At 36.8% G+C, this 17,009-nt stretch overlaps 1 protein-coding gene across 2 annotated transcripts in view; it reads left to right on the top strand.

Moving 5' to 3' along the window:
* LOC127969170 (GTPase IMAP family member 8-like) overlaps window positions 1-17,009 on the top strand; it is a 451,440-nt gene that overhangs the window by 20,386 nt on the left and 414,045 nt on the right. For both annotated transcript variants that reach the window (XM_052570952.1, XM_052570946.1), the window contains exon 3: window positions 7,519-9,364. In XM_052570952.1, the coding sequence (XP_052426912.1) occupies window positions 7,519-8,405 (887 nt within the window). In that variant the 3' untranslated portion in view covers window positions 8,406-9,364. The remainder of the gene's footprint in view (window positions 1-7,518; window positions 9,365-17,009) is intronic.

The raw sequence follows: 17,009 nt of genomic DNA, 5'->3' as shown, positions 1-17,009 counted from the left end.
GATATGCTGTGGAACTATCATGCAGTCTGTAATGATATGACGTTAGCAAATATAAGCGATTTTTTGCAAACATTTCTTTGAGTAACATGACCGTTAATATGAACTCACAATTGAATGTAACATAAAACAAATGATTACTTTTCATTAAAATCTTTATTTATGCCAGAAAAGCTTACATTTACGTGTCTTTTTGTTTGCTGTAGCAGCCATGTTGCAGAGATAATTCATACCCCTTCATTTGAAGTGTGGTCCCGAAAAATCTTAGTTTGAAGGGCTATCTGGTGCTTCCCCTTCCCCCTACCCCTCCAATCAAAAGAGAATCGAGACACCCATACCCCTTCACATGAACGCGTGAAACGGAGGGGTAGGGGAAAGGGGAAGGGCTAGAATTGGGATTGGGCCATAATATAAATATTATTTCCAACATTATTTAATAATAAAACCACGTGGGATAACAACAACAACAACAACAACATTAATAGATAATATTTTCACTAATGAAATATTAGTGTGAAAGATAGTGTTATAGATAGATTGTTGTCTCTGTGTACTGGAAGCTTGTCACTAAAACAAATTCCTTGTATGCACAAGCATACTTGGCAATAAAGCTCTTTCTGATTCTGAAATGGATCAATTAGATGCAGTGCTTTTAATAACTGATATTAGTGACGATCTACCTGTTTTTGCAGTCTTCCAGAATTGTGAGACACAGAACACCAGAAGCAACAGAAGTTTTTAAAGAGGAACTGGGCAAGTAAAATTGGGATGATGTCTATAGTTATGAAAACCCAAATGAGGCTTATGATATTTTTCTGGAAAAAATATTAAACATTTATGATAAATACTGTCCACTTAAAAAAGCAATCAAAAGTCAATCACAAAATACAGAAACCTTGGTTTACTAAAGGTATCATAAAAGCACATAAGAAGAGAAATATTTTGTACAGAAGATTTCTGAAATCTAGAACAAGAGATGCTGAAAATAAAGAATATAAGAATAATTAGTAACTAATTAGAAACAGTAAAAAAATACTATACAAAATTATTGATAGAACAAACAAAATATCATAATCAGAATCAAAATGAGCTTTATTGCCAGGTATGTTTACCAATACAAGGAATTTGTTTTCATTATAGAAGCTCCGCAGTGCAACAGAATGACAGCGATAGAAAAAAAAAAAAAAAAACACAAAATAACAAAAAATACAAATAATTACAAATAAGTAGGTAAGGAATGACAATATACAAATTGCCAATTGTAGGCAGGTATATTACAAAAAGCAGTAATATATGTACTTGTATATTATGTGCAAAATTTAAGTGTACACTAAAAATGTGTGTTAGATAAATAAGTGTATGTGTATATAAATATAAAGTGTAGTGTGTTTTTCACAGTTATTATCAATTGTTCATTAGATGGATTGTCTGAGGGAAGAAACTGTTCTTGTGTCTGGTCGTTCTGGTGTTCAGAGCTCTGTAGCATCGACCAGATGGCAACAGTTCAAAGAGGGAGTGTGCTGGATGTGAGGGGTCCAGAGTGATTTTACTGGCCCTTTTTCTCACTCTGGATAAGTACAGTTCTTGAATAGAAGGGAGGGTTGTACCGATGATTTGCTCAGCAGTCCGGACTACTCTCTGTAGTCTCCTGAGGTCAGATTTAGAAGCTGAGCTGAACCAGACAGTTACTGAAGTGCAGAGGATGGATTCAATGATGGTGGAGTAGAACTGTTTCAGCAACTCCTGTGGCAGGTTAAACTTCCTCAGCTGGCAAAGGAAGTACAACCTCTGCTGGGCCTTTTTTACGATGGAGTCAATGTGAATGTCCCACTTCAGGTCCTGAGAGATAGTGGTGCCCAGGAACCTGAATGACTCCACTGCAGTCACAGTGCTGTTCATGATGGTGAGTGGGGGGAGAGCAGGCGGTTTCTCCTGAAGTCCGCGATCCTCTCCACTGTTTTGAGCGTGTTAAGCTCCAGGTTGTTGAGAGTGCACCAGACAGCCAGCTGTTTAACCTCCTGTCTGTAAGCATACTCGTCACCGTCCTGAATGAGGCCGATGAGTGTGGTGTCGTCTGCAAACTTCAGGAGCTTGGCAGAGGGGTCCTTAGACGTGCAATCATTAGTGTACAGGGAGAAGAGCAGTGGGGAGAGGACGCAGCCCTGGGGAGCTCCGGTGCTGATTGTACGGGTGCTGTATGTGTATTTTCCCAGGCTCACTAGCTGCTGCCTGTCTGTCAGGAAGCTTTCGGTCCACTGACAGATGGAGGTGGGCACGGAGAGCCGAGTTAGTTTGGGCAGGAGGAGGTTTGGGATGATAGTGTTAAAGGCCGAGCTGAAGTCCACAAACAAGATCCTTACAAAAGTCCCCGGTCTGTCTAGGTGTTGCAGAACATAATGTAGTCCAATGTTTACTGAGTAATGCAGTCCAATGTTTACTGCTTCTTCCACAGACCTGTTTGGTCTGTAGGCAAACTGAAGAGGATCCAGCATGTAACATGCCGTCTGTATTTTGGCAGTTCACGTTGAGAGATTGGTCCCCGAGAATGATTAAAACAGAGTCCGGGTGTTGTTGTTCTGTCTCTGTGATCTGATCAGCGAGTTTCTGTAAAGCCAGGCTTACGTGCCCTTTCGGAGGAATGTAAATACTCACCAGAATGAACGAGTAAAACTCCCGTGGCGAATAGAATGGCTTGCAGTTCACAAACAGCATTTCTAGATCAGGACAGCACATCTTCTTTAACACAATTACATCTGTACACCACCATTCATTGATGCAAAAGCATGTCCCGCCGCCGCGCGGGATATAAGGAACATGGAAAGTGCTTAATAGTGTGATACATACAAGAAAATATAAGGTTGAGTATCCAAATCATTTTATTAAAGATAATAGAATTATAAATAATATGAATGAATTTATAAATGAGTTTAATTATTATTTTGTCAAAATTGGTTGTAATTTAGCAAATAAAATATTGCATCCACAAAATAAATCCAGAAACATCAATTATATCCACAAGAGCTCAAACTAATTTAAGACCAACTAATTAAAATTAAATATTAAAAATTGTGGGATATTGCAAAGGAAAAATAGGTAGATAAAAATGGGTTGGATATGTGTATAATGTATAATATTATTAAGCCTTTTTACCTTCACTTGTAACCAGTCATTCAAAACCGGTATTTTTCCAAATGAAATGAAAATAGCCAAAGTTCTTCCGTTACATAAAGATGGTGACAAGCATTTGTTTTCTAATTATAGACCCATTTCTTTGCTTTCTCAATTCTCCAACATATTAGAAAAGTTATTTGTTAAAAGGCTGGATAATTATATAGAATTAAATAATATTTTAATGGAACAACAATTTGGTTTTAAAGCACATAGGTCCACAACATTGGGAGTTATTAATTTCGTTTAAAATATTACACAAGCAATAAATAAAAAAAACAGTACACAGTTGGAATTTTTTTACATTTACCGACAGCCTTCGACACAATAGATCATAATATCTTATTACATAAATTGCAAAAGTATGGTTTTAGGGGGATAGCACATTCTTGGGTTGAAAATTACTCAACGAATCGGCTTCAGTATGTACACAAATGGTTCCGCAAGGCTCTGTGTTGGGACCCAAGTTATTTTTGCTCTATATTAATGACATTTGTAAGGTGTCTGATGTACTAAGTTATGTCTTGTTTGCTGACGACACCAATGTTTATTGCTCAGGTCAAAATCAAAAGTTGGTAATGGTAGTGGAGAGAGAACTGTACAAACTAAAGAACTGGTTCGACTCAAATAAGTTATCTTTGAATTTATCTAAAACAAATCTTAGAATTTGTTGAAGCATCGAAAATACACTTTGGTCCAAAAATAACAAAACGACAACTATATTCAGCATTGTCTGGTCTTCCGGATCTGTTGTGAGTGCATTCAAGTTGGCGAATGAATCACTCGATGTAACCGGATCTTCTTAAACCAGTTCACCAAATCGAACTGAATCATTTGAAATGGTTCGTGTCTCCAATAAGCATTAATCCACAATTGACTTAAGCTGTAAATGTTTTTAATGTGGCAGACACTCCCTCTGAGTTAAAACAAACTAATATCCCGGAGTAATTCATTTACTCAAACAGTATATTGACTGAACTGCTGTGAAGAGAGAGATGAAGATGAACACCGAGCCAAGCCAGATAACGTACGAAAGATTGACTCGTTTTCGAGTCAAGAACCGTTTCTGTCAGACGCGTCCAATTTGCGAACCGAGGAGCTGATGATACCGCGCATGCGTGATTCAGCGTGAAGCAGACCTACACACAGAGTGTCTGATTGTTTTGGTGATTAATTCTGAACTGATTCTGTGCTAGTGTTATGAGCCCAGGTAAACCGAAGGCTTGAATCAAGGGCAATCATCGCCAATGATGTCATTACGTCGAGCGCAACAGATGCAACCGGATCTTGACTCGAGAACGAGTCAATCTTTCGTTCGGTCCATGATCCATGGCATGGACGTACCATATATAAAATGTTCAAAAGAAAATATCAAAAACATTTTATATAAATTGCAATATATTTTGAACAAAAGTGCAATAGAATAGAAATCTGGGGAAATACATATAAATCTAGAACTACAGTTTTTCTACTACAAAAAAGGTCATCAGAATAATTACACATTCTCCATATAATACCCCAACGAATCCTTTGTTTACCCAGTTGAAAATATTCAAATTCTACGACTTGGTAGATTTGTACACTGCTAAACTTGTGTATAAGGCAAGACAACATACCCTCCCTCAGTTCTTGTAAGATATGTTCAGCTTCAGACAGTAATTACGACCTTAGAGGGACATATATGTTTAATATGCCATATTGTAGAACCAATTGAAGAAGAAACTGCCCATCAAATAAAGGTGTTTAGCTTTGGAATAGCTTCCCTGATGAGTAAAAAAAGGCTAGTTCATTAACGCAGTTTAAAATACTTTATAAAGGAGAATGAAAAGATGAACTGAATAGTGATGATAATGATAGTAGTAGTAGTGATGATAATAACAATAATAATAATAATGCATGTTCTTCTAAATACACATTGAGAATATCCTATATTGTCATATTAAATTAATGTCAATTAGTGCTGCTTGTGTGGAGTTAAGCATAATAAGCTTTAGCTTATTGTATGGTTATTTATGTGTACATGCATATGTACAATTGAATGTATGTAAATCTCATGCTTTCCTGTGCAAAATGATGCAAATGGAATTTTGCTCATTGACCAAAAAAAAAAAAAAAAGAATAGAAGCACATTACTAAAAAAGTATATACACTCACCTAAAAGATTATTAGGAATACCATACTAATACTGTGTTTGACAGTTCCTTCAGAACTGCCTTAATTTACGTGGCATTGATTCAACAAGGTGCTGAAAGCATTCTTTAGAAATGTTGGCCCATATTGATAGGATCGCATCTTGCAGTTGATGGGATTTGTGGGATGCACATCCAGGGCATGAAGCTCCCGTTCCACCACATACCAAAGATTGGGTTGAGATCTGGTGACTGTGGGGGCCATTTTAGTTCAGTGAACTCATTGTCATGTTCAAGAAACCTATTTGAAATGATTCAAGCTTTGTGACATGGGGCATTATCCTGCTGGAAGTAGCCATCAGAGGATGGGTACATGCTGGTCATAAAGGGATGGACATGGTCAGAAACAATGCTCAGGTAGGCCGTGGCATTTAAACCAACTGGCACTAAGGGGTCTAAAGTGTGCCAAGCAAACATCCCCCACACCATTACACCACCACCAGCAGCATCCTGCACAGTGGTAACAAGGCAGGATGGATCCATGTTCTCATTCTGTTTACGCCAAATTCTGACTCTACCATCTGAATGTCTCAACAGAAATCGAGACTCATCAGACCAGGCAACATTTTTCCATTCTTCAACTGTCCAATTTTGGTGAGCTCGTGCAAATTGTAGCCTCTTTGTCCTATTTGTAGTGGAGATGAGTGGTACCCGGTGGGGTCTTCTGCTGTTGTAGCCCATCCGCCTCTACCAGGACCACACCCTAAATGCATTGAAGCAACTGCCATGTGATTGGTTGATTAGATAATTGCATTAATGAGAAATTGCACAGGTGTTCCTAATAATCCTTTAGGTGAGTGAGTGTGTGTATATATATGTGTATATATATATATATATATATATATATATATATATATATATATATATATGCACACATACATATATACACACACACAGAATCTCACAAAGTGAGATTTCTTAAGTATTTTTTTTATATATCTTTTCATGTGACAACACTGCGAGACACTGTATGTGTGTATATATATATATATATATATATATATATATATATATGTAAATACACTACTGTTGATACTGGTCTCATTCACTTAGCATGATTACATACAAATTTGTACATGAACACTGTGTATGTATCTGTACAATTATTAGTGAATGAGAATTAATTATTTTTGTAATTATTAGTAAAATATGATGTAATAGTAAAATGTAAGACCTTTTTTATTTATTATTATATTTGTGCTTCTATTTCATCCATTAATCACAGATACAGAAAACTTAAGTGCAGAGATGTCTGATTTACTCTAGTAAAATTGCATGTTAATTCAAGATATTAATAGTGTTCACTAGCCAACTTTTTTTTATGCAGGAGGTTATTCACTTTTACACTATTGCACTTAAATTACTAAAATATCCTATGAGCAATTAATAATTCACCACATTGCATAGGATGATGCCATGACAAATTCAAGCACACAGCTTCACCTAATTAATTATTATTTTGTTTAGTTATAGCATTTATAATCTGAATTATACAAGAACACCACCCATAAACTTTGGGTAAAAAAAAAGAGACAGAGAGAGAGAGAATTTTTCTTCAGGAGACAGGCAAACTAGAATAAATAGCAACACAGAAGTGAACAATAAACAACAGAAATGGCTAAACAAAAATTAAATAATCAAAATGTTGTACAATTATGAGTAATATTAGGATAAAAAGTCTAAATATGAAATATTGATCGCCATCAGATGCTGAGCTGACAGGACGCTTGTTACTTTTCTTCCCACCATCAGACTCTGTCGCTCATGACATTTAGTGCTTCGTATACCACTTCAGCATTCATAAATTGTCTTCTTTTACTCATTTTGTATTAATTTATGAAACTGATAACCACTAAATCAGTGAGTGAAAGGCATTGCCTAGCAGTGTACTGTTTAAAACACAAGCGGCACAAAAATTACAGCGCGAACATACTTGATACTTGAATGTTGTATTAAAAAATTTTTATGCATGTTTTAAAAACAGCCACGGGTACAATTTCCCCCGTGGCGAATCTAGAGTTAATAATTCAGGAAATGGAAATCCTGTGCTGTTATTCAGATTTTCATAAATTAGCTCATTATCTAGAGACAGTCTAGAGTCTATAATGCATACTTTATTTAGTATGTTTACTTCTGTCCTTTTATATTTTGTTTATCATGTCAGATCTCAGGATTGTGCTGGTGGGTAAAACTGGCACTGGAAAGAGTGCGACAGGAAACACTATACTGAGACGAAAGGCATTTAAGGAAGATTTTTCTTCTGAATCTGTGACTGAGAAATGCAAGAAACGTCAGAGGATAGTGGATTGTCGAAACATCTCAGTGATTGACACTCCAGGACTGTATGATACAAAAATAAGTAAAGGGAAACTGAAGAATGAAATAGAGAGATGTATAGAAAAGTCTGTTCCCGGTCCTCATGTGTTCCTGCTGGTCATCAGATGGGACGTGAGATTCACAGAAGAGGAGAAAAACACAGTGAAATGGATTCAGGAAAACTTTGGAGAAGAAGCTTCACATTACACCATCATTCTGTTCACTAGAGGAGAAATGCTAAAGATGTCTATAGAGAAGTTTCTCATCAAAAACAAGCAGATTAATGAGCTAGTTAGACAGTGTGGAGGCAGATATCACGTATTTAATAACACTGATACAAACCCAGCACAGGTTACTGAACTGTTCAAGAAAATAGACATAATGGTGAAGAAGAATGGAGGACAGTATTACACAAATGAGATGTACAAGAAAGCTCAGAAAAAGATAATGATGAAAAAGGTTGAAGAGACAGCTTTAGTGGGAGCGAGTGTAGCAGGTGTAGGAGCAGCGGTCGCAGGAGGTGCAGCATTAGTTGCTGCTACTGGAGGAGTGGCTCTGCCTGCAGTTTTAATGGCAGGAGGAGCAGCTCTAACAGGAGGATCAAGTGCTAAAGTTATTGCAGGCAAATTGAAATATATCATGGAAAAGAAAAGAAGTTCCAAGGAAAAGATAAGAAATTCCATACATCAGGACTTGAATTCTTCTGAAAATGAGTGGGAAAGTTCAAGTTCATAAATAGGGGGAAAAAAGAGGCAGGAGACGGAAGTTTTTTTTTTTTTTGACATTTACTTTATTATTATTATTTTTAAATTGAAGTCATCTTAACTAAATGTTTTAGTTTTTACTTTCTTCGTTTTTTACAATTTACATAATTAGCAGTTGATTCATATTTGTATTGTTATGAAGATACTTACAGAAATTCTGTAGATGGTGCTATGGGCTAATGTTGCTCAATAGCTTGCACAGTGCAATAAAGCTTTAAAGGGTCACGAAACCCGACTACTTTTGTGTGCTATTTTCATCTTCTGGGCAAAGGACAATAGTACATTGATGATGTGTTGGTGTCTATTAAATTATTAATGAGACTGCTTGTTCTTATCCTATGGAAAGTTGCATTGCTTAATTATTAACTGTTATTAAATTCATTGGCTATAACAGACGATTCAGACTGTTAGACGGCATACATTAACTCAGAGAAACTTTAATGGATTGTAGAAAGGAGATCATTTGTTTATGCTTTGTAATAAGAGTTTGCAGCTGAAGGTGCAACAGTATACAGTATTGTTCAAAATAATAGCAGTACAATGTGACTAACCAGAATAATCAAGGTTTTTCGTATATTTTTTTATTGCTACGTGGCAAACAAGTTACCAGTAGGTTCAGTAGATTCTCAGAAAACAAATGAGACCCAGCATTCATGATATGCACGCTCTTAAGGCTGTGCAATTGGGCAATTAGTTGAATTAGTTGAAAAGGGTGTGTTCAAAAAAATAGCAGTGTGGTATTTAATCACTGAGGTCATCAATTTTGTGAAGAAACAGGTGTGAATCAGGTGGCCCCTATTTAAGGATGAAGCCAACACTTGTTGAACATGCATTTGAAAGCTGAGGAAAATGGGTCGTTCAAGACATTGTTCAGAAGAACAGCGTACTTTGATTAAAAAGTTGATTAGAGAGGGGAAAACCTATAAAGAAGTGCAAAAAATTATAGGCTGTTCAGCTAAAATGATCTCCAATGCCTTAAAATGGAGAGCAAAACCAGAGAGACGTGGAAGAAAACGGAAGACAACCATCAAAATGGATAGAAGAATAACCAGAATGGCAAAGGCTCAGCCAATGATCACCTCCAGGATGATCAAAGACAGTCTGGAGTTACCTGTAAGTACTGTGACAGTTAGAAGACGTCTGTGTGAAGCTAATCTATTTTCAAGAATCCCCCGCAAAGTCCCTCTGTTAAAAAAAAGGCATATGCAGAAGAGGTTACAATTTGCCAAAGAACACATCAACTGGCCTAAAGAGAAATGGAGGAACATTTTGTGGACTGATGAGAGTAAAATTGTTCTTTTTGGGTCCAAGGGCCACAGGCAGTTTGTGAGATGACCCCCAAACTCTGAATTCAAGCCACAGTACACAGTGAAGACAGTGAAGCATGGAGGTGCAAGCATCATGATATGGGCATGTTTCTCCTACTATGGTGTTGGGCCTATTTATCGCATACCAGGGATCATGGATCAGTTTGCATATGTTAAAATACTTGAAGAGGTCATGTTGCCCTATGCTGAAGAGGACATGCCCTTGAAATGGTTGTTTCAACAAGACAATGACCCAAAACACACTAGTAAACGGGCAAAGTCTTGGTTCCAAACCAACAAAATTAATGTTATGGAGTGGCCAGCCCAATCTCCAGACCTTAATCCAATTGAGAACTTGTGGGGTGATATCAAAAATGCTGTTTCTGAAGCAAAACCAAGAAATGTGAATGAATTGTGGAATGTTGTTAAAGAATCATGGAGTGGAATAACAGCTGAGAGGTGCCACAAGTTGGTTGACTCCATGCCACACAGATGTCAAGCAGTTTTAAAAAACTGTGGTCATACAACTAAATATTAGTTTAGTGATCCACAGGATTGCTAAATCCCAGAAAAAAAAAATGTTTGTACAAAATAGTTTTGAGTTTGTACAGTCAAAGGTAGACACTGCTATTTTTTTGAACACACCCCTTTCAACTAATTCAACTAATTGCCCAATTGCACAGCCTTAAGAGCGTGCATATCATGAATGCTGGGTCTATTTTGTTTTCTGACAATCTACTGAACCTACTGGTAACTTGTTTTCCACGTAGCAATAAAAAATATATATTATTCTTGATTATTCTGGTTAGTCACATTGTACTGCTATTATTTTGAACAATACTGTATAAATATTAAATGTTTTTGATGCAGAGTATAAATGGCTGTGCATTTATTTTTGTTTTTAACTCTGTGGGAGTGAAATTGTCTGAACCTGAAGCTGTGCGTGTTATCTGTCTCCCCTTCTCCCCCTCCTCCACTCCACATCACGCCAACTTTTCTAGTGAGAACTAACCAGTGCTGAAACAGGGTGTTTCATGATCATTTAATTGATTCCAACTAATGCCGCGTTTCCACCGAAATTACCCTAAACATTTGTACCAGGAACTTTTTTTCCCAATAACTTTTTTCCCCCCAGACCTGTTGCTTTCTGCGTTTCCACCACGGTGTAAAGTACCGGGAAGATTAGGCAAATGACTGGTGACGTAGGTATGCGCGCGTTTCTCAATACAAAGTACCGCTGATTAAAAAAAAAAAAAAAAGAAAAAAAACCAAGTACGCTGATTTTGGACCGTGCATCATCGGTACTTCAGACTTTGTGCATTCGACTGTGATGTCCGCGATGATGCGAATCCTGTAATTTTCCTCTGTATATTTACAATAAAACGAAATAGGATATCAAATACCACTGCCTCCATTGGTTTTCATTTAAGCATAATAACAGCTGCAGAAATGTAGTTCAGGGATATGTGTATATGCAGCCATTATAATGAAACGAAATATTATATAAATTTGCCTTTTTTATTTTCATTTTAATATATAGATAAATTGAATACAGACCAAAGAAAACCTGTTAGATTTACCCCGCAGCTGAATTATATTTTATGTTTTACCACTAAAGAGACATCCGAGCCAGCGGCACATATCAGAAGGTCTAGCCGAGGTAAGGCTGCTTCTCGTCGGATAGTTGATCACTGAGCTCCTAATGGCGCAGTAATATCTTCACTAGAGGGAGCGGGGGCCGGTGAGAGGATTTTTCACGAGTGAAGATAATACTGCGCCAAGACAAAGTGCTTACAACCACTTGCCATGGTATTCCGCCATACAATATAGTTATCCATTTTACACGCTTAGAAAAGCGCAACGTTTTGTTTTGTGTTACCGTCCTAGGTCGAGTTACACTACGCGAGTAACTGTATTTAAAGAAGGAAAACGTGGAGGTGTTTGGTAGCTTCTCTGCTTGGCCCATATTGAATGAATGGGCTAAGTTAAGTGCTTTCAAAGTGTCACCGCGCGCCAAAGCGATTGAGTGCACGCACTGAGACGAGAGAGGTATGTATCAACTCGTCTTAGTTAAGGCAAAAACATAGTTTAATATGAAAACACGGTGGAGTATCCCTTTAAATAAACAAGCCACTGATTAAAAACAACAAACCATAAATGCTAATTTTAGCTAAACTGAAAGCTAACTAACAAAACGAAAAAGAAAGAACTTAAATCAGCCAAACTATAACTGCAAAGAGCCAATCTCCTTCCACTAAATTACATTCAAACGGTTTAAAATACTGGCCCACACAAAACAGTTGGCTCACACATTTGTCCATGTATGGCCGTTGTTATCCAGTGGCCGTGAATTAAAAAACGAGCGTGCAGAGGTCAAATAAAGTTACTGATACAATGTTCAAAACATCCACGTTAAACAAAACAGCAGTCCAGGCAAAACAGCAACTAGTAATGCGCTGCGGCTGAAGAAAATCTCCAATTAAACCACCAACCGGAGATCTATGAGCATTTAATACATGGTAAACAACGGCAGCTGATAAAAGTAGAATAAGTGCAGAGACAGCAGAGCTGCCACTTTACCTGTAGCGCAGCAGCAAAACACACCAAGCGAGCGACCCGGAAATATGACGCACTTCAGTCACCAGCGAGCAAGACTGCAGTCAGGAGGACTACTAACTGTATTTATTTGGGGCGCTTGTGGCAGTGATTGGCCAAAAGAACGCCAAGTAATTATGAGTTATTCATACTGCTCATAAACTCATAAACTTAATTATAAAATCACTCCCAGCTTTTTTTGCCAGTTATGCATTATTTAGGTGCATTGTTGTACTGTTGCATTCCCTTAGGTCCTCAAATGTTCAAATACTATCTTTATTAAGGCTAATGAAGGAAACAAAAAAATCAACTTTGCCTACAGGATGTGGTTGGATCAGAAGAGCTCCTACAAAAATGTCATTTTAAATATGCTGTGCACCGTAGAGATGGTGATTTTGGTGTTTTGCTTTTGTAATTGTTTTATTCATTTTAATGTTAGTTGTATTATAAATTATTGGCATTTTATGCTTCCAGTTCTTTTCACAGTACCATGCTTTTCAAGTCACTGGTATTGTTTTAAATGTGAAAAGATTACACGAAGGCAAAATGCATTTGAACATCTGCAGAAACAAGGTATGAGCTTAGGATGTTATTATAGGATTATTAATGCTATAACTGAACACATAAGCAATTAAAATTATTGTTTCACCAACTTGTTATTCTTGTTTTGTAGGTTGCATGGTGACACCTTTCAAAGACCTGCCAGAAACAAGTATCTATTTGTATTTGTATCTTAGTTTATCGATATTTGAAGCCTACTTCAAAAATTTTCTGACTCAATATTCAAAGGTAATTGTTGTCACAGAAACTTGATATGACTTGTTTTTTTAGGCGAGCCACAAACCAATGAAAATGCAGAATGTGCTCCTGTTGGTGAACAGAGACTTCTGTGTTCCTTCTGTTCATCCCCTTTTGTTACAGCAGGGGGTCTTCATTGACATGAAAAAGAGTTTCATGATACATCAGATCTAGTTTATTGTGTTGACATACAGCAAGGTGTCTTTGTTACAGCCAAAAACAGTAGAGGCCAAAGAGTGCCATACATGTACTAAAAAAATACCACTTCTGGCATAGTAAAATTTTACTAATTTGAACTGTGTACAAAGATTGGAGAAAATTTGCCACTTTGGTTTTAATGGCCTGTTGAATAGTACATTTTGATTGATTTGGAGTACTATATGCAAATACAAGAACAAAGGCATTTCTCTTTTGTGTCTGTGCTTGCTGAAAAAAGTTTCTACATTTTATACGCAATCACTTAAACTCATGATTAACCTATACTAACAACTACAAATACATGTAAAATATAGATATAATTGAAATATTTGGCAAAAAGTTCTCATCTATGGCATTAAGATTTTTTTTAAAGTAGTTTTATAGAAACTATGTAACAAGAAATTTAATATATTTCTAACTTTGTGAACAAGAATTTCTTCTGAAAATGCCTAAATGTTTTGTCAAAGCATTTGACTTTCTGAAGAAAAAAACTAAAATTTTGTTTAATATAGCATAGACTTACATTATGTTGCAGACTTACATGACATTACAGACTTCAAGGTCAAGCACACTTCTGAATGGTTGGTGTAAGTTTTTATAAAGCATGTTAGAATAGTAGACATCATAATGGTTTGTGGCATTTTCTCATCAGTTTATATCTATATGTAGCTAGTTCCTGATTGCCAAGTATAATTTAGTGGTGGCACATTCGATTAAAAAAAATGTTGTGTGTGTGTGTGTGTGTGTGTTATGGTCTCTGCATAGTCTCTATATTATTTTATAATTACAAATGATACAACTGTCAAATCTATGCAAAAATAAAAAACTTGTATTTATGTATTTGTATGCATTGCACAAAGCAGGCTACTGGAAATAAACTTGCAATGAAAAATACATATTAAGAGGCATAAGACACATTTTAAACAAGAGGATCACGCATAACCTTTGCACGCATGGATATTGCAAGACATATTTGAGTGGAAACATTGTAATTTTTTTGGCTAGATAGGATGTAAAAAATTGCTTAAAAACAACTACATTTAATATCTACTGATAAGCACAACAGTATTACAGTATTACATACTTTGAAAAGGAAATAACACACACAACAACAAATAAAGTACCACACTTACAGGCTGTGATGCAGATACAGCAGATTTTCCTGACAAAGGGGGAATTGCTCCATCTTTCAGCAAAAGCCTTTTGGTAAAACTTGACACTATAGCAGCACTTCTCTGTCATCGTCTTGTCTGATCCACTCAGCCTAGTGTTCAAACCATGACCTCAGCCCTCCCCACCAACCAACCATTTCCATAGGCAGGATTTGAAAAGGGATTTTTATTTTTTTGATTAAATATCTCCCTTTGTAGTCAACTTTGAGATTTATAACTTAGTAGACCTTTTTTATGCCCAAACATACATACTACACACTGCCTAAAATTCAAAAAGTAAAAAAGCATAATAGGACCCCTTTAGGAATATCTGCTTGTTACATCTTACATCATGCCTCACCACTTCTAGGTCCTAACGCTCTGCCAGACGGCCCTTCAGAAAACAACAAACTGTATGCATATACACACTCATGATGTCATGTAATATTGAAAAATAAATAACCCTAACATTTTTCTCTATACTGAAATCCCAGATAGCCTGATAGTGATTCAGCTAAAATATTACTGTCTAAGACATAGTGAGTACGGAGACTGTAGTGTGCACAGTAAAGTCACAATTGTCTGCCACAAGACTAGTACTGTGCCCTAAAAAAAGCAAGTAGGGCTATTTTTGATTTCGAAGATTCAAGAATCAATCCGGAGTTGAATGGTTAGTAATAAACACTTTTGCACAACATAACTCTGAGAAGTTAGTCTATGTAGTTGTCGCGTTTCCATTACAGAATGAGATTCTCACAAAATTTTGATAAACTATTGTGAAATGACGGCCGTTTCTTAACCAATGTTATGCGACTAAAACGTAATTTTTTCCATCTCGCGATCAATCATTCCAAAAATCATGGCTATATATATATATATATATATGTATCACAGCCACCGCACTAGACATTATTATTATTATTATTAATATTAATGTAAAGAGACGTAAGTTAGGCCTAAGCGTGTTAATTAATGACAAGGAAAGACCCTTATACTGTGAGCGGCACATATGAGGTATTTTCTCACCCATTTCTGCTCCGAGGTCTTGATTGTGGCATTTCTTTAAGGTTTAGAATCCAGTAACGTTATTCCTCGAATTATTTTGTCTTTTATGAATTACAGAAGTCTTGTAATCTGTTCAAACACACTGCGCTTTCTAAGTCAGTTGAATATTTCAAAATATTTCCTTCTCACGCGAGCGTAAAACCTTTTTTTGCAATAAATGGGAGTCTTTTTTGCGAAATTGACGTGTTTCCATTGAGCTTAATTTTCAATTTGCGCGATTTGAAGGGTAATGGAAAACATTAGCAAGCATTAAGGAGCCTAGCTAATAATTAGCTATGTTTACATGAGAATAACAGTTACAGCATGTAATTTATACATAATGTTAACACGCTGTAAGCTGTTAATATCGACTGCCCTTACTACATAACGTTAATGTTTAAGTATTTAATCATTATGCAGACTGTTTGCTCCCTCAATCCAGATGAATATTGACAAATTTTTTAAAGGGGGGGGGTTGAAATGCTATTTCATGCATACTGAGTTTTTTACACTGTTAAAGAGTTGGATTCCCATGCTAAACATGGACAAAGTTTCAAAAATTAAGTTGTACGTTTGAAGGAGTACTCCTTCCGGTTTGTCACAAGTTTCGGAAAGTTTTTTTCGAGTATGGCTCTGTGTGACGTTAGATGGAATAGAATTTCCTTATATGGGTCCTAAGGGCACTTCTGCCGGAAGAGCGCGCTCCCGTATAGTAGAGTAGAGACATTCACTGATCAGAGCGAGATGTCACAAAAGAAGTGTGTTTTTGGTTGCGAGGGCAAGACAACCCTGCACAGATTACCAAAAAAAAAAAACATTAAGGGACCAGTGGATGGAGTTTATTTTTACAGAGCATCAACGGAGTTGTGTAAGTGTTTTTGTTTGTTCCCTGCATTTCGAAGATGCTTGTTTTACAAACAAGGCCCAGTTTGACGCCGGATTTGCGTACCTTTTATTTTCTAAGGATGATGCAATCCCAACGAAAAAGGGTGTGTTGGAACTGCAGGCGGTGAGTAAAACTGCTTCAAATATCTCTGCCTCCTTGTTAGTGCGTCCGCCTCCCATGCGGGAGACCTGGGTTCGAGCCCCGCTCGGAGCGAGTGCGAGGAGCGTCAGAAAGGACCTGGGAGAGAGGGGTTACATAAGGAAATATATACAGTTGCAATACATATCACATAGAGACGTCCTGTTGTAGTCGTTGCTGATGCTGCTCTTGTTCAGTTTCAGCCTCTGGATCTGATTCTGGATCATAAATAAACGGCTGAATCTGACTGTTAGCCATGGTTTGTTTTGGATGATGTTTTTTTTCCCTCAGGGTAATGTTACAACTTCCAAACGCTCTCAACGCAAAAGCCTACTCGCACTCGTGATTCTTTAGCTCCGCCAACACGTCACGCCTCCAGCGGCTCGTGTTTTTCTGAAAAAAATCGGCACAGACTATTTTTCTCTTATAAATATAATAAAACTATAGACTTTTTGGAG

The sequence above is a fragment of the Carassius gibelio genome, chromosome A4, assembly GCF_023724105.1.
Source record: "Carassius gibelio isolate Cgi1373 ecotype wild population from Czech Republic chromosome A4, carGib1.2-hapl.c, whole genome shotgun sequence".
NCBI lineage: Eukaryota > Metazoa > Chordata > Actinopteri > Cypriniformes > Cyprinidae > Carassius > Carassius gibelio.
Note: the sequence above shows the minus strand (reverse complement) of the source record. Positions and strands in the feature narration are given on the sequence as shown.